The sequence below is a fragment of the Gorilla gorilla genome, chromosome 12 (genome assembly GCF_029281585.2).
Source record: "Gorilla gorilla gorilla isolate KB3781 chromosome 12, NHGRI_mGorGor1-v2.1_pri, whole genome shotgun sequence".
Taxonomy (NCBI): domain Eukaryota; kingdom Metazoa; phylum Chordata; class Mammalia; order Primates; family Hominidae; genus Gorilla; species Gorilla gorilla.
The window spans coordinates 76,377,118-76,395,977 of NC_073236.2; the positions used below are offsets into that span (position 1 = coordinate 76,377,118).

General features: G+C 37.7%; 1 protein-coding gene across 13 annotated transcripts in view; it reads left to right on the plus strand.

Annotated features, from left to right (window-relative positions):
- WDPCP (WD repeat containing planar cell polarity effector) overlaps positions 1 to 18,860 on the plus strand; it is a 482,654-nt gene that overhangs the window by 189,292 nt on the left and 274,502 nt on the right. For all 13 annotated transcript variants that reach the window (XR_010130115.1, XR_010130117.1, XR_010130114.1 and 10 more), the window contains one exon: positions 1,092 to 1,701. Coding sequence is in view for 9 of the 13 variants with exons in the window: in XM_031008388.3 (XP_030864248.1) it covers positions 1,092 to 1,701 (610 nt within the window). In the remaining 4 variants the exon portion in view is untranslated. The remainder of the gene's footprint in view (positions 1 to 1,091; positions 1,702 to 18,860) is intronic.

Here is an 18,860-nt window from a genome sequence, read left to right on the forward strand (position 1 = left end):
TTCTATACCAAAGATGCTTTTAAAATTTTACTCCATCAGGATTGACAAATCATATTGCAGTTGTCCCTCGATATATGTGGATGATTGGTTCCAGGACCACCCCCGCCAACACACACACACACACACACACACACACACACACACACACACACACACACACACACACACACACACACCCGCCAACACACACACACACACACACACACACACACACACTATACCAAAATCTGCATATACTTAGCCTTGTGGAACTCGAGTATATGAAAAGTCAGTCCTCTGTTTACATAGATTTCCCACATACTGGGAATACTGTATTTTCTATTTGCATTTGGTTGAAAAACATCCACCTATAAGTGGACCCTACAGTTCAAACTCATGTTGTTCAAGGACCGACTATATATACTAGGTCTTAATTTTTTAATGTTTATTTTAAAACTAGTACATTACATTATTTCTTTCTATTGGTCACTTGTCTACTTAGAATTCCTATATATCCTTTCTGATAGTAAAATATTTCCACAAGATTGTTAACAGGGTTCTAAAGTTTTTTCCTTTGTCTACCCAGCCCTACTAATTAGAAATATATTTCTAATAAGCAATTTACCAATAATTTCAGAATTGACAAGGGTGGTAGGTTGAAGGAGATTAACTAATCATTTAAAGTCCAACTTTGTGTTGGTAAGTTCTTATTCATTCTTTTTAACTTTTTAAGATATTCTGCTAACCATATGATATTACTAAAAGCTGACTTTCTTAGTTTTTATGTACTGTGGAACTTATTTAAAGTGATTTACAGGCCTTCCAAAACAAATTGTTAAAGTTAAAATCTTATAGTTTAATTCTTGCAGCTGTGCTATATGTATATTTTTTATTTTTTTAAGACAGGATCTCACTGTGTCACTATATATATTTATATACATGCTGTATATGAGATAGATGTGCTATATGTACTTTATATACTTATATGTTGCTGATGTTTAAGATAGTAATTGATGTTCTTTAATAGGTTTCTGAATAAATATGCAGTCCTAGGTGTGAAGTTGAAGAAAAACCAGAGTTTATCTGAATGTACTTGATATATTTCTTAACAGGTTCTGAGTTCTGTCCGCACAGAATGGGACCCACTGGATGTTCGCTTTGGCACCAAACAGCCTTATCAGGTGTTCACAGTGGAGCACTCCGTAAGTGTAGACAAAGAGCCCATGGCTGACAGCTGCATCTATGAATGCATTCGGAATAAAATCCAGTGTGTGTCAGTCACCAGAATACCACTAAAGTCAAAGGCCATCAGCTGCTGCAGGAATGTTACTGAAGACAAACTGATTCTGGGCTGTGAAGATTCTTCGCTAATTCTTTATGAAACTCACCGTAGAGTGACTCTCTTAGCACAGACTGAACTTTTGCCTTCATTAATAAGCTGCCACCCAAGTGGTGCCATTCTGCTAGTTGGCAGCAACCAAGGGGAGTTGCAAATTTTTGATATGGCTCTATCCCCTATTAACATCCAACTGTTGGCTGAAGACCGCTTACCCAGGGAGACTCTGCAATTTAGTAAATTATTTGATGCCTCCAGCAGTCTTGTTCAAATGCAATGGATAGCTCCTCAGGTTGTTTCTCAGAAGGGTGAAGGTAGTGATATCTATGACCTCCTCTTCCTCAGGTTTGAAAGAGGACCTTTGGGTGTGCTGTTGTTTAAACTAGGTAAGTCAAGGAAAGTGATGAGTAAGTAAATTAAAATGTTTGTGATAGTGACATAATTAAGGCAATAAAACTATTCTTAGAATGTAGATTTTTCTGTTTATCATCCCATAAATATGTTTGCCTTTCAAATATCCATATAGTTTCCTTTTGTGGATGACTTTCTAACTGCCAAAGGAACACTAGATATTGAATAATTTGGAAATTGCATTAATTGTCAATCATGACGCTTCAAAAGCCCTAACTTTTACATTTGATACGCTCTGAAATAAACTACACTACTAAATAATCCCTTAAGAAATAGACATGTGAATATTTTAAAAGGACTTACTTTGTCCATTGAAAAATTCTGTGTTGTAGGAATGGAATAATTTTTCTATAAAAATTATTTTAGATTATTGGTGTCTGTTGCTTCCCAGACTGGAATTGTGTGAAGCAAGTGTTTTAAAAGAAAAGAAAGCAGATGTTTAGTTAGAATTTGCTGAAGATACCTGTATAACTTTTAGTTTCTCTTTTGGATAAAAATATTCAAAAGGATAGGTATTTTTATAGATGTTGATAAGTTAATAGCTATAAAATTATATATTAATGTAGGCCATTTCAACCAAGAGAATTTTTTTTTAACTTTTATGTAGGTTTGTGGGTACACATGCAGGTTTGTTATATAGGTAAACATGTCACGGGGGTTTGTTGTACATATTATTTCATCACACAGGTATTAAGCCCAGTACCCAATAGTTATCTTTTCTGCTTCTCTCCCTCCTCATATCCTCCTCCCTCAAGTAGACCCCAGTGTCTGTTTTTTTCTTCTTTGTGTTCATAAGTTTTTATCATTTAGCTCCCACTTATAAGTGAGAACATGCAGTATTTGGTTTTCTGTTTCTGCATTAGTTTGCTAAGGATAATGGCGTTCGGCTCCATCCAAGTTCCTGCAAAAAACATTATCTTGTTCTTTTTAATGGCTGTATAATATTCCACAGTGTACCACATTTTCTTTATCCAATCTGTGATTGATGGGCATTTAGGTTGATTCCATGTCTTTACTATTGTGAATGGTGCTGCAACAAACATTTGTGTGCATGTATCTTTACGGCAGAATGATTTATATTCCTCTGGATATATACCCAATAATGGGATTCCTAGGTCAAATAGTAGTTCTGCTTTTAGCTCTTTGAGGAATTGCTATATTGCTTTCCACAATGATTGAACTAATTTACACTCCCCCCTCACAGTGCATAAGCATTCCCTTTTTTCCACAACCTTGCCAGCATCTGTTATTTTTTTACTTTTTAATAATAGCCATTCTGTGTGGACCTGGGAGGCGGAGCTTGCAGTGAGCCGAGATCGTGCCACTGCATTCCAGCCTGGGCGACAGAGCAAGACTCCATCTCAAAAAAAAATAGCCATTCTGACTGGTGTGTGATGGTATCTCATTGTGGTTTTGGTTTGCACTTCTCTAATAATCAGTGATACTGAGCTTTTTTTCATATGCTTCTTGGCTGCATGTATGTCTTCTTTTGAGAAGTGTCTGTTCATGTCCTTTGCCCACTTTTATTTTATTTTTATTTTTATTTTACTTTAAGTTCCAGGATACATGTGCAGAATGTGCAAGTTTGTTACGTAGGTATACATGTGCCATGGTGGTTTGCTACACCTATCAACCTGTCATCTAGGTTTTAAGCCCTGCATGCATTAGGTATTTGTCCTAATGCTCTCCCTCTCCTTGCTCCCCACCCCCAACAAGCCCTTGTGTGTGTTGTTCCCCTCCCTGTGTCCATGTATTCTCATTGTTCAACTGTCACTTATGAATGAGAAAATGTGATGTTTGGTTTTCTTTTCCTGTGTTAGTTTGCTGAGGATGACGGCTTCCAGCTTCATCCATGTCCCAGCAAAGGACATGATCTCATTCTTTTTTATGGCTTCATAGTATTCCATGGTGTATATGTACCACATTTTCTTTATTCAGTCTATTATTGATGGGCATTTGGTTGGTTCCATGTCTTTGCTATCTTAAATAGTTGTGTAATAAACATACATGTGCATGTGTCTTTATAGCAGAATGATTTATATTCCTTTGGGTATATACTCAGTAATGGGATTGGTGGGTAACATGGTATTTCTGGTTCTAGATCCTTGAGGAATCACCATACTGTCTTCCACAATGGTTGAACTAATTTACATGCCCAGCAGTGTAAAAGTGTTCCTATTTCTCCACAGCCTCACCAGAATCTATTGTTTTCTTGACCTTTTTTTTTTTTTTTTTTTGAGACAGAGTCTCACTCTGTCACCCAGGCTGGAGTGCAGTGGCGTGATCTCAGCTCACGGCAACCTCCACCTCCTGGGTTCAAGCAATTCTCCTGCCTCAGCCCCCTGAGTAGCTGGGATTACAGGCATGTGCCACCACGCCTGGCTAATTTTTGTATTTTTAGTAGAGACAGGGTTTCATTATGTTGCCCAGGCTGGTCTCAAACCAGCCTCAAGTGGTCTTGAGGTGGTCTCAAATCCTGACCTGAAGTCATCTGCCTGCCTCAGTTTCCCAAAGTGCTGGGATTACAAGTGTGAGCCACTGCACTTGGCCTCTTGACTTTGTAAATAATCACCATTCTGACTGATGTGAGATGTATCTCATTGTGGTTTTGATTTGCATTTCTCTAATGATCAGTGATGATGAGCTTTTTTTCATATGTTTGTTGGCTGCATAAATGTCTTCTTCTGAGAAGTGTCTGTTCGTATCCTTTGCCCACTTTTTGATGGGGTTGTTTGTTTTGTTCTTGTAAATTTGTTTAAGTTCCTTGTAGATTCTGGATATTAGACCTTTGTTAGATGGGTAGATTGCAAAACTTTTCTCCCATTCTGTAGGTTGCCTGTTCACTCTGATGATAGTTTCTTTGGCTGTGCAGAGAGGCTCTTTAATTTAATTAGATCCCATTTGTCAATTTTGGCTTTTGTTGCAATTGCTTTTGGTTTTTTCGTCATGAAGTCTTTGCTCATGCCTGTGTCCTGAATGGTATTACCTAGGTTTTCTTCTCGGGTTTTTATGATTTTGGGTTTTACATTTAAGTCCTTTATCCATTTTGAGTTAATTTTTGTGTAAGGTATAAGGAAGGGGTCAGTTTCAGTTTTCTGCATATGGCTAGCCAGTTTTCCCAGCACCATTTATTAAATAGGGGATCCTCTCCCCATTGCTTGTTTTTGTGTCAGGTTTGTTGAAGATCGGATAGTTGTAGATGTGTGGTATTATTTCTGAGGTGTCTCTTCTTTCTCTTCCATTGGTCTATATATCAGTTTTGGTACCAGTACCATGTTGTTATGGTTACTGTAGCCTTTAGTATAGTTTGAAGTCAGGTAGTGTGATGCCTCCAGCGTGTTCTTTTGGCTTAGGATTTTCTTGGCTATATGGGCTCCTTTTTGGTTCCATATGAAATTTAAAGTAATTTTTTCTAATTCTGTGAAGAATGTCAATGATAGTTTTAAGGGAATAGCATTGAATCTGTAAATTACTCTGGCTTTGCCTACTTTTTAATGGGTTTGTTTTTCTCTTGTAAATTTGTTTAAGTTCCTTATAGTTGCTGGATATTAGACCTTTGTCAGATACACAGTTTACAAATATTTTCTCCCATTCTGTAGGTTGTCTGTTTACTCTATTCATAGTTTCTTTTGTTGCAATTGCTTTTGGCATCCTTGTCATGAAATCTTTGCCTATTGTCCAGGATAGTATTGCCTAGTTGTCTTCCAGGATTTCTATACTTTTGGGTTTTATATTTAAGTCTTTAATCCATTTCCAGTTGATTTTTTATGTATCAACCAAGAGACTTTAAAATAAAATTTTATTATGATGATTCACTTGCCTATTGTAGCTTTGCATTACTAGCTGTGCCCTGAAATATATGATATACTTTAGGTAGATTTCTACAATTTAACATTCTTGAGAGAACCTCACTTAGGTGTAAAAAATAAATTTTAATTAATGTACATTATGGCTATTTGAAAACATAGAAAGGTAAATACATTTTAAAACCCTTTATGGAATTTGGCTCTGTGGTACAAAGTTAGATTTTTAAAGACATTGTAGTGTTTGTTAAATAGCTTTCAATTTACTTTGTTTTTTCATGGATCTGCTTGTCTCTGAAGTTGAATACATGAAATAAATCTAGTGAACATGATTTGATTTACCTGAAAGATATAATACATACAATGTGAGACCTATGTTCTTTTCACATAATAAAAATGCAGCTAAATCTATTCATAATGTTAATATTGTTCAAGAAAGAAATGTTTGGAGTCTCATTTATTATGAGATAATCCAGTTATACTTTGCCTAACTACATGTTTAACAGTTGTATGTCTCCATACACAACACTAATTAAAGTGGATGTTTGATGTTTTGCATGTCTGTTAAAACACACACACATGCATGCACTCATGCTCTCTCTTTCTCACATACTCTGTCTCTCTCTCTTCCCGCCCCCCGCCCTTCTTACTCTCTCTCTCTCAATCTCTCCTTTCACCCTCTAAATTACCCAGTTACCTGTCAAACAGAAGGCTTTCTGCCCATGTACACCTAGCTTTTCTTCAGCCCTCCCTTGTGGGCCTACTCACAACAGCTTTGCAAAAAGCACAGCTTTCTCTTCCTATCTCTAGCACATTTGCCTTCTTACTAAAGTAAACAGGCTCTCAGTGTAGGGATTTAGAGGGCTTCCTGCTAATTGCCAGCTTGTAAACTTAATTGGACTGTCTCCCTGGGCACTGTTCCTAAATCAATTAGGCAATGAGTTGGCTGTCACCTCTTTTTCCCAAGAAGGTCTCTTGGAAGAGAATTATCCAATAGAAGTCAAGCATTCAAATGAAAAGGTGATAACTTTTGCAACTGACATTTATCATTTAAATTTTACTTTCAATATGACTCTTAAGTTTTATAGAGTAGGGAAACTGTACAGTCTTATAGGCTCTTTAAAAGATCTAAATGTGGAATTTCCAAGGATTTTTTAAAGTTTTGTTTCTCATTTTTAATGTATAAGATTAATATTTATTACAAATTATTTTTCCTGGGAAGAGTAGATTCCTTGAAATAGAAGATTCCAACTAGCAGATTTTTAAAAGAAAACCCAGTATAAAGAACAGATTTTTCTTATGATCTGCTACTAAATACATCCAAAAAAATTAATATACTTCTTGAATTTGTCAGTGCTGATTCTGGGCATCCATGTGGAGTTTTCATGTATAATTCAAGTTACTGCATATATAAACAGGTAGTTGCATGTGCAGTTTTCCCACTAGGGAGCATTTATGAGATTTTTTTTTTTTCAGATGCTTGTTATGCAAGCCTTTGGAAAATTTGACATGAAAGGTGTAGCTTACAATTTAAAATTGTAAAGATAGATCACGGATCGTAGTTTAAAATAGAATGCTTTCATATGTAAACGTGACAGTGCCTAATGCCAATATGCTAAGATTTTTGGAGTTAGACTCTTAGATTAGGTCAGTTAGTGTAATGTTGAAGGAACATTGCTCCAAGGCTAGAGCTTCCATTTCTTAATCCTTACAATGATCACACAAATGTGTTGGGCATTAAAAGTCCATCATTCTTGTTATTAGAAGAATTCAAAGATTATGTCTTCCTTAGGAGGTAATTAGAAGTGTCATTACATGGAAGCCAAGAAATGTTGTTTTATAGAAAGCAATATGTATTCAGAATCTCTTTATGTGGCAATAATTATAACATATTTCTTCATATATAGACTGAGATTAATTTTAAAAAGTGGAGGCCCTAATTATACTATTAAGATATTAAAGCTTTTCCATTCTCACCAGTACCTTTTCCAATATTCACTGCTCTCCTTAAACTCACATTATCAGCTCCCTATTCCTCTCAACAGAGCATCTCACCTTTTGTCAGTTCATTATCTGCTTCTTACGACGCCCCCACTCAACCATTTATCAATATGCACATGAATCTTTCCCTCTCAGTTCAGTGAAAAAGGATCCCTTCCTCTTGTCCAAGACTAGCGCCACCACTATTTGCTCTGTGGATCCCATAACATTCCCTTTGACACCTTTACTTTGTCACCCTCCCTGGCCCCATCTATCTTGGAACAGCAGCAGATAAACAGGCCCAAACTACACCATAAAAACAGACTAACAAAACTCTTCCCTAAAATGGTTTCCCCTCTGTTGCTGATCTAGTATTCACCTTCCTTTCATAGACAAACTCACTGAAATAATACTGAACATTGCCTTTTCTCTGCTTCTTCACTTCTCACTCCTCAGAACACTGTGCTCTGGCTGTATCTTCTGCAGTGTCTCAGAACTGCTCTTGGAAAAGTCACCAGTGACTTCCTACTTGATAAATACATTTCTCTTACATTGTTTGATGACTTTTCAGCATTTGATGGTTGCTGACCACTCCCACTTTCACAGAACCCTCATCAAACAGCCTTCTATGATCCCAAATGCAACTTTCTATCACTTTTTTATGCTCTTCTTCTGCCTACTCATGAAAATGTTGGGGCCATCCAGGCTTCCATTTTTAGCCCTCACTTTGTGCAGGTTTAGACTTTATTTTCAGTTTTGTTATCTGATCTCTGACTCCAGCCCAGACCATTCCTGACTCCACATCCACATATTCATCTGGCTTGCTGAATACCTTCTCTTGGATGTACGTGTGTGCCTTAGACTCATCATGTGCAGACATGAAGTCATCTTTTTTCTCTCCAGACCTGCTTTTCCTCTCGTATTCTTCTTTTTGGTGAATGGAACAATTATTCAGATGGAACGTCCAAGTCAAAAGTCGTTCTAGAATCCTCCCTCACTTCTAATGCCACATCCAATTAGTGACCAAATCCTATCGATTCGGCCTTCTAAATACAGTCAAAACATTTCATTCAATTTAGCGTCACTGTCATTGCTTTAATGTAGACCTTCTCTATTTTACCATGATCAAGCAGAGGCCCTGTATCTATATTCTTCTGCCTTCCAGTCTTGTCATCCTACTCCACAGTTAATCCCCTGAGTGCTACCCTAGTGATCCTTCTAACAGTACAGATTTGGTCATGGATTCTCTAGCTTGAAATACTTCATGTCTTTTGTGGGAACATGGATGGAGATGGAGGCTATTATACTTAGCAAACAAATGCAGGAACAAAAACCAAATACCACATGTTCTTAACTTATAAATGGGAGCTAAATGCTGACAACTCATGAACACAAACAAATGAACAGCAAACACTGGGGTCTACTTGAGGGTGGAGTTTGGGAGGAGGGAGAGAAGCAGAAAAGGTAACTATTGGGTACTGAACTTAATACCTGGGTGATTAAATAATCTGTTCAACAGGCCCCCATGATATGAGTTTACCTACATAACAAACCTTCACATGTATCCCCAAACCTAAAATAAAAGTCAAAAAAAAAAAAAAAAGAAATACTTCAGTGGTTGATAAGCCCTTTCCTGCCGCTTGGTCTTTATCTCCCCAGCTGAGTTGCACTAGTGTAGCTTCCCAGCCATGGTGTGTGCTCTCACGCTCACTCCTTCCATGTTGGTGATGATAGTATTCCCTTTGCCTAAAGCGTCCCCACAATGCCCTCATAGAGTGTGCAAAGTTAGGAAAAGGTTACATGTTCAAGTGATGATGTTAAACAAGAGGTAATTAAAGCTAACATCTTCACTCTCATAGAATTTTTTAAATCACAGGCAACGTGTGTATGTGTGTGTATGTCTGTCTGTCTCTCTCTTTCTAAAAAACAAACAGTATGATTTTTCTCTTAGAAATTTGGTACAAAGCAATTTTCCTCAAGAGTTATTTTCAAAGAGTTATTTTAACATTATACTTTACCCAAGTGGTATTAGGTTATTTATTGCTGAAAATGCTAGACACTTTGTTAGATGCCTACTCATCTTAAAATTGGATCTCATATCATTTAAAATGAACTTTTATTCTAGACAGCCTTCTACTTTCTTCAAACTAGAGTGATGATGAATTTTAAAAATCAAGTTTATTGAGGTATAATTTACATAAATAAAATACACACATTTAAAATGTACAGTTAAGGCCAGGCGCGGTGGCTAATACCTGTAATCCCAGCACTTTAGGAGGCCGAGGTGGGTGGATCACCTGAGGTCAGGAGTTCGAGACCAGCCTGACCAACATGGTGAAACCTGTCTCTACTAAAAATACAAAAAAATTACCTGGGTATGGTGGCACATGCCTGTAATCCCAGCTACTCAGAAGGCTGAGACAGGAGAACCGTTTGAACTTGGGAGGCGGAGGATGCAGTGAGCCGAAATCGCGCCATTGCACTCCAGCCTGGGCAGCAAGAGCAAAACTCCTTCTCAAAAAAAAAAGTGCAGTTCTATGAGTTTTGACAAATGTATATACCCTCATGATTACCACCACAATCATAATATAGAACATTTCCGTCATCCCAAAAAATTCTCTCAAGGCCCTTTTCAGTTAATTCCCACCTCTCCGGAAGCTGATGAGCATTGATCTGCTTTCCATTATTATAGATTATATTTGCTCATGTCCTTTGCAGCAACATGGATGGAGCTAGAGGCCATTATCCTAAGTGAAATGGCCGTAAAACAAAGTCAAAAACTGCACATTCTCATTTATAGGTGGGAGCTAAACAGTGGGTACACGCGGATATACAGAGTGGCGTAATAGACACTGGAGACTCCAAAAGGTGAGAGAGTGGGAGAGGGGTGAGGGATGAAATACTGCCTATTGAGTACAATGTTCACTATTTGGGTGATAGGTACAGTAAAAGCCCAGACTTCATCAGTGCAATATATCTATGTAACACAACTGCACTTGTATCCCTAAATCTATAAAAAACATTTTTTAGATAAAAAAATAGATTCGATTTGCCTTTTCTAGAATTTCATAGAAATGGGATCATGTAGTAGGTACTCTTGTGTCTTGGTACTTTTGCTCAGCATTATTCTGTGAGAATCTTCAATGTTAGTACGTATTTCTGTATTTTTTTGTTACATTACTGAGCAGTAGGTCATTATGTCAATACACCACAATTTTTTTAACTTTTAGGTTCAGAGGCACATGTGCAGGTTTGTTTTATAGGTACATTGTGTGTCTTGGGGGTTTGGTGTACGGATTATTTCGTCACCCAGGTAATAAGTACAGTATTCGATAGGCAGTTTTTCGATCCTTACCATCCTCCCACCCTTCACCCTCACCTAGGCCCTGTTGTCTATTGTTCCCTCCTTAGTGTCTGTAAGTACTCAATGTTTAGCTCCCATGTATAAGTGAGAAATGTGGTGTTTGGTTTTCTATTCCTGTGTTATTTCATTTAGGATAATGGCCTCCAGCTGCATCCATCTTGCTGCAGAGCATATCATCTCATTCTTTTTTATGGCTATGTAGTATTCCATGGTGTATATATACCACATTTCCTTTATCCAGTCTACTATTGATGGGTATTTGGTTTGATTCCAAGTCTTTGCTATTGTGAATAATGCTGTGACAAACATACGTGTGCATGTGTCTTTATAGTAGAACAATTTATATTTCTTTGAGTATATACCCAGTAATGAGATTGTTGGGTTGAATGGCAATTCTGTTTCAAGTTCTTTGAAAAATGCCCAAACTGCTTTCCACCATGTCTGAGCTAATTTACGTTCCCACTAGCAGTGTATAAGCATCCTCTTTTCTCTGCACCCTCACCAGCATCTGTTTTTTTTTTTTAGCTTATTAATAATAGCCATTCTGACTGGTATGAGATGGTATCTCATTGTGGTTTTGATTTGCAATTCTCTGATAATTAGTGATGTTGAGCATTTTTTCATATGGTTGTAGGCTGCATGTATGTCTTCTTTTGAAATGTCTATGTTCTTTCCCAATTGTTAATGGGGTTGTTTGTGTTTTGGTTGTTCATTTGTTTAAGTTCCTTAAGATTCTGGATACTAAACCTTTGTCAGATGCATAATTTGCAAATATCTTCTCCTATTCTGTAGGTTGTCTGTTTACTCTGTTGATTGTTTGTTTTGCTGTGCAGAAGCTCTTTAGTCTCATTTGTCAATGTTTGGTTTTGTTGCAACTTCCTTTTGGCGCCTTTGTCATGAAATCTTTGCCAGGGCCTGTGCCCAAATGGTATTTCCTAGGTTACCTTGCAGGGTTTTCATAGTTTTAGGTTTTACATTTAAGTCTTTAATCCATCTTTAATTGATTTTTCTGTATGGTGGAAAGATGGGGTCCAGTTTCAATCTTCTGTATATGGCTAGCCAGTTATCCCAGTACAATATACTGAATAAGAAGTCCTTTCCCTGCTTGTTTTTGTTGACTTTGTCAAGATCATATGGTTGTAGGTGTGTAGCATTATTTCTGGGCTCTCTATTCTGTTTCATTGGTCTCTGTGTCTGTTTTTGTACCAGTACCATGCTGTTTTGGTTGCTGCAGCATTGTGGTATAGTTTGAAGTTCGGTATGTTGTGATGCCCCCAGCTTTGTTCTTTTTGTTTAGGATCGTGTTAGCTATTCATACTCTTTTTTTGGTTCCATATGAATTTTAAATTAGTTTTTCTTTTTTTCCCCCTTTTTAATTTTATTTATTTTTATTATACTTTAAGTTCTAGGGTACATGTGCACAACATGCAGGTTTGATAAATAAGTATACATGTGACATGTTGGTTTACTGATCAACTAGTCATTTACATTAGGTATTTCTCCTAATGCTATCCCTCCCCTAGCCCCCAACCCGCTGACAGGCCCCAGTGTGTGATGTTCCCCTTCCTGTGTCCAAGTGTTCTCATTGTTCAATTCCCAACTATGAGTGAGAACACGCGGGGTTTGGTTTTCTGTCTTTGTGATAGTTTGCTGAGAATGATGGTTTCCAGCTTCATCCATGTCCTTGCAAAGGACATGAACTCATCCTTTTTTATGGCTGCATAGTATTCCATGGTGTATATGTGCCACATTTTCTTAATCCAGTCTATCACAGATGGACATTGGGTTGGTTCCAAATCTTTGCTATTGTGAATAGTGCCACAATAAACATGTGTGCATGTGTCTTTATAGTAGCATGATTTATAATCCTTTGGGTATATACCCAGTAATGGGATTGCTTGGTCAAATGGTATTTCTAGTTCTAGATCCTTGACGAATCGCCACACTGTCTTACACAATGGTTGAACCAGTTTACAGTCCCAACAACAGTGTAAAAGTGTTCCTATTTCTCCACATCCTCCACAGCATCTGTTGTTTTCCTGACTTTTTAATGATCGCCATTATAACTGGCGTGAGATGGTATCTCATTGTGGTTTTGATTTGCATTTCTCTGATGACCAGTGATGATGAGCATTTTTTCATGTGTCTATTGGCTGCATAGATGTCTGCTTTTGAAAAGTGTCTGTTCATATGCTTTGCCCACTTTTTGATGGGGTTGTTTGTTTTTTTCTTGTAAATTTATTTGAGTTCTTTGTAGATTCTGGATATTAGCCCTTTGTCAGATGGGTAGATTGCAAAAATTTTCTCCCATTCTGTAGGTTGCCTGTTCACTCTAATGGTAGTTTCTTTTGCCGTGCAGAAGCTCTTTAGTTTAACTAGATCCCATTTGTCAATTTTGGCTTTTGTTGCCATTGCTTTTGGTGTTTTAGACATGAAGTCCTTGCCTATGCCTATGTCCTGAATGGTATTGCCTAGGTTTTCTTCTAGGGGTTTTATGGTTTTAGGCCTAACATTTAAATCTTTAATCCATCTTGAATTAACTTTTGTATAAGGTGTAAGGAAGGGATCCAGTTTCAGCTTTCTACATATGGCTAGCCAGTTTTCCCAGCACCATTTATTAAATAGGGAATCCTTTCCCCATTGCTTGTTTTTGTCAGGTTTGTCAAAGATCAGATGGTTGTAGATATGCGGCATTATTTCCGAGGCCTCTGTTCTGTTCCATTGGTCTATATCTCTGTTTTGCTACCACTACCATGCTGTTTTGGTTACTGTAGCCTTGTAGTATAGTTTGAAGTCAGGTAGCATGATGCCTCCAGCTTTGTTCTTTTTGCTTAGGATTGTCTTGGCAATGCAAGCTCTTTTTTGGTTCCATATGAACTTTAGAGTAGTTTTTTCCAATTCTGTGAAGAAAGTCATTGGTAGCTTGATGGGGATGGCATTGAATCTATAAATTACCTTGGGCAGTATGGCCATTTTCATGATATTGATTCTTCCTATCCATGAGCATGGAATGTTCTTCCATTTGTTTGTGTCCTCTTTTATTTCGTTGAGTAGTGGTTTGTAGTTCTCCTTGAAGAGGTCCTTCACATCCCTTGTAAGTTTGATTCCTAGATATTTTCTTCTCTTTGTAGCAGTTTTGAATGGGAGGTCACTCCTGATTTGGCTCTCTGTCTATTATTGGTGTATAGGAATGCTTGTGATTTTTGCACATTGATTTTGTATCCTGAGACTTTGCTGACATTGCTTATCAGCTTAAGAAGATTTTGAGATGAGATGATGGGGTTTTCTAAATGTACAATCATGTCCTCTGCAAACAGGGACAATTTGACTTCCTCTTTTCCTAATGGAATACCCTTTATTTCTTTCTCTTGCCTGATTGCCCTAGCCAGAACTTCCAATATGTTGAATAGGAGTGGTGAGAGAGGGCATCCTTGTCTAGTGCCAGTTTTCAAAGGGAATGCTTCCTGTTTTTGCCCATTCAGTATGATATTGGCTGTGGGTTTGTCATAAATAGCTCTTATTGTTTGGGGATATATTCCATCAATACCTAGTTTATTGAGAGTTTTTATCATGAAGTGCTGTTGAATTTTGTTGAAGGCCTTTTCTGCATCTATTGAGATAATCATGTGGTTTTTGTCATTGGTTCTGTTTATGTGATGGATTACATTTATTGATTTGCGTGTGTTTAATCAGCCTTGCATCCCAGGGATGAAGCCAACTTGATCGTGGTGGATAAGCTTTTTGATGTACTGCTGGATTCGGTTTGCCAGTGTTTTATTGAGGATTTTTGCTTTGATGTTCATCAGGGATATTGGTCTAAAATTCTCTTTTTTGTGTGTGTCTCTGCCAGGCTTTTGTATCAGGATGATGCTGGCCTCATAAAATGAGTTAGGGAGGATTCCCTCTTTTTCTATTGATTGGAATAGTTTCAGAAGGAATGGTACCAGCTCCTCTTTGTACCTCTGGTAGAATTTGGCTGTGAATCCGTCTGGTCCTGGACTTTTTTTGGTTGGTAGGCTATTAATTATTGCCTCAATTTCAGAGCCTGTTATTGGTTTATTCAGAGATTGAACTTCTTTCTGTTTTAGTCTTTGGAGAGTGTATATGTCCAGTAATTTATCCATTTCTTCTAGATTTTCTAGTTTATTTGCATAGAGGTGTTTATAGTATTCTCTGATGGTATTTCTGTAGAACAGGTGGTGATATCCCCTTTATCATTTTTTATTGCATCTATTTGATTGTTCTCTCTTCTTTATTAGTCTTGCTAGCGGTCTATCAGTTTTGTTGATCTTTTTGAAAAACCAGCTCCTGGATTCATTGACTTTTTTGAAACGTTTTTTTGTGTCTCTATCTCTTTCAGTTCTGCTCTGATCTTAGTTATTTCTTGCCTTCTGCTAGCTTTTGAATTTGTTTGCTCTTGCTTCTCTATTCTTTTAATTGTGATGTTAGGGTGTCAATTTTAGATCTTTGCTGCTTTCTCTTGAGGGCATTTAGTGCTATAAATTTTCTCCTACACACTGCTTTAAATGTGTCCCAGAGATTTTGGTACATTGTGTCTTTGTTCTCGTTGGTTTCAAAGAACATCTTTATTTCTGCCTTAATTTCATTATTTACCCAGTAGTCATTCAGGAGCATGTTGTTCAGTTTCCATATAGTTGTGCGGTTTTGAGTGAGTTTCTTAATCCTGAGTTCTAATTTGATTGTACTGTGGTCTGAGAGACAGTTTGTTGTGATTTCTGTTCTTCTACATTTGCTGAGGAGTGCTTTACTTCCAATTATGTGGTCAATTTTAGAATAAGTGCAATGTGGTGCTGTGAAGAATGTATATTCTCTTGATTTGGGGTAGAGAATTCTGTAGATGTCTATTAGGTCTGCTTGGTGCAGAGCTCAGTTCAAGTCCTGGATATCTTTGTTAACCTTCTGTCTCATTGATCTGTTGAATATTGACAGTGGGATGTTAAAGTCTCCCATTATTATTGTGTGGGAGTCTAAGTCTCTTTGTAGGTCTCTAAGGACTTGCTTTATGAATCTGGGTGCTCCTGTATTGGGTGCATATATATTTAGGATAGTTAGCTCTTCTTGTTGAATTGATCCCTTTACCATTATGTAATGGCCTTCTTTGTCTCTTTTGATCTTTGTTGGTTTAAAGTCTATTTTATCAGACCCTAGGATTGCAACCCCTGCTTTTTTTGCTTTCTATTTGCTTGGTAGATCTTCTTCCATCCCTTTATTTTGAGCCTATGTGTGTCTCTGCACATGAGATGGGTCTCCTGAATACAGCACAGTGATGGGTCTTGACTCGTTTTCCAATTTGTCTGTTTGTGTCTTTTAATTGGGGCTTTTACCCCATTTACATTTAAGGTTAATATTGTTATGTGTGAATGTGATCCTGTCATGATGTTAGCTGGTTATTTTGCCTGTTAATGGATGCAGTTTCTTCATAGCATGGACGGTCTTTATAATTTGGCATGTTTTTGCAGTGGCTGGTACCAGTTGTTCTTTTCCATGTTTAGTGCTTCCTTTAGGAGCTCTTGTAAGGCAGGCCTGGTGGTGACAAAATCTCTCAGCATTTGTTTATCTGTAAAGGATTTTATTTGTTTTTCGCTTATGAAGCTTAGTTTGGCTGGATATGAGATTCTGGGTTGAAAATTCTTTAACAATGTTGAATATTTGCCCCCACCCTCTTCTGGCTTGTAATGTTTCTGCAAGGAGATCCGCTCGTAGTCTGATGAGCTTCCCTTTGTGGGTAACCCAACCTTTCTTTCTGGCTTCTGTTGACATTTTTTTCTTCATTTCAACCTTGGTGAATCTGACGATTATGTGTCTTGGGGTTGCTCTTCTCGAGGAGTATCTTTGTGGTGTGTTCTGTATTTCTTGAACTTGAATGTTGGCCTGTCTTGCTAGGTTGAGGAAGTTATCCTTGCTAATATCCTGAAGAGTGTTTTCCAACTTGGTTCCATTCTCCCCATCACTTTTAGGTACACCTATCAAACCTAGATTTGGTCTTTTTACATAGTCCCATATTTCTTGGAGTCTTTATTCATTTCTTTTTACTCTTTTTTCTCCAACCTTGTCTTCTCGTTTTATTTCATCAATTTAATCTTCAATCACCAATACCCTTTCTTCCACTTGATTGAATCGGCTATTGAAGCTTGTGCGTGCATCACGAAGTTCTCGTGCCATGGTTTTCAGCTCCAGCAGGTCATTTATGTTCTTCTCTACACTGTTTATTCTAGTTAGCCATTTGTCTAACTTTTTTCAAGGTTTTTAGCTTCCTCGTGATGGGTTTGAACATGCTCCTTTAGCTTGGAGAAGTTTGTTATTACCAACCTTCTGAAGCCTACTTCTGTCAACTCGTCGAAGTCATTCTCCGTCCAGCTTTGTTCCACTGCTGGCGAGGAGCTGCGATCCTTTGGAGGAGAAGAGACGCTCTGGTTTTTAGAATTTTCAGCTTTTCTGTTCTGGTTTCTCCTCATATCTGTGGTTTTATCTACCTTTGGTCTTTGATGTTGGTGACCTACAGATGGGGTTTTGGTGTAGATGTCCTTTTTGTTGATGTTCAATTCCTTTCTGTTAGTTAGTTTTCCTTCTAACAGTCAGATCCCTCAGCTGCAGGGCTGTTGGAGTTTGCTGGAGGTCCACTCCAGACCCTGTTTGCCTGGGTATCACCAGCCGAGGCTCAGTTGGAAATGCAGAAATCACCCGTCTTCTGTGTCAGTCACACTGGGAGATGCAGACCGGAGCTGTTCCTATTCAGCCATCTTGGAACGGCTCTCAAATTAGTTTATTTTTTTTCTAATTCTGTGAAGAATGTCATTGGTAGTTTGATAGGAATAGCACTGGATCTGTAAATTGCTTTGGGCAGTAAAGTCATTTTAATGATATTGATTCTACCTATCCATGAGCTTTGAATGTTTTTCCATTTGTTTGTGTCATGTCTGATTTCTTTGAGCAGTGTTTTGTGATTCCTGTTGTAGAGATCTTTTACCTCTCTGTTAGCTGTATTCCCAGGTGTTTTATTCTTTTTGTGGCTTTTGTGAATGGGATTGTGTTGCTTATTTGGCTCTCAGCTTGGATGTCGTTGGTGTATGGAAATATTACTGATTTGTATACTTTAGTTTTGTATCGTGAAACTTTGCTGAAATTGTTTCTCAGACGTAGGAGCTTTTGGGCAGAGACTGTTGGGTTTCCAGGTATAGAATCATATTTTCTACAAACAGAGATAGTTTGACTTCATGTCTTCTATTTGGATGTGTTTTATTTCTTTCTCTTGCCTGATTGCTCTGGCTAGGACTTCCGGTTCTATATTGAACAGGAATGGTGAGAGAGGGCATCCTTGTCTTGTTCCAGTTTTCCAGCTTTTGCCCATTCAGTATGATGTTGGCTGTGGATTTATCATAGGTTACTCTATTATTTTGATGTATATTCCTTCAATACCTAGTTTGTTGAGGTTTTTTTTCTTTTTTTTTAGCATGAAGGGATGTTGGATTTTATTGAAAGCCTTTTCTGTGTCTATTGAGACGATCGTGTGGTTTTTGTTTTTCATTCTGTTAATGTGATGAATCACATTTAGTGATTTGTGTATGTTGACCTAACCTTACATCTAGGGATAAAACCTACTTATTTGTGGTAGCTTTTCATTTTGATGTGCTGCTGGATTTCATTTGCTAGTATTTATTGAGGATTTTTACATCTACGTTTATCAAGGATATTGGCCATAAGTTTCCTTTTTTTGTTGTCTCTCTGCCAGATTTTGTATCAGGATGATGCTGGCCTCATAGAATGAGTTAGGGAGTCCTTCCTTCTCATTTTTTTGGAATAGTTTCAGTAGGAATGGTACCAGCTCTTCTTTATACACGTGGTAGAATTTGGCTGTGAATTGTCTGGTCCTAAGCTTTTTCTGATGGTAGGCTTTTTATTAGTGATTCAGTTTTGGAGCTTGTTATTGGTCTGTTCAGGGATTCAGTTTCTTCCTGATTCAATCTTG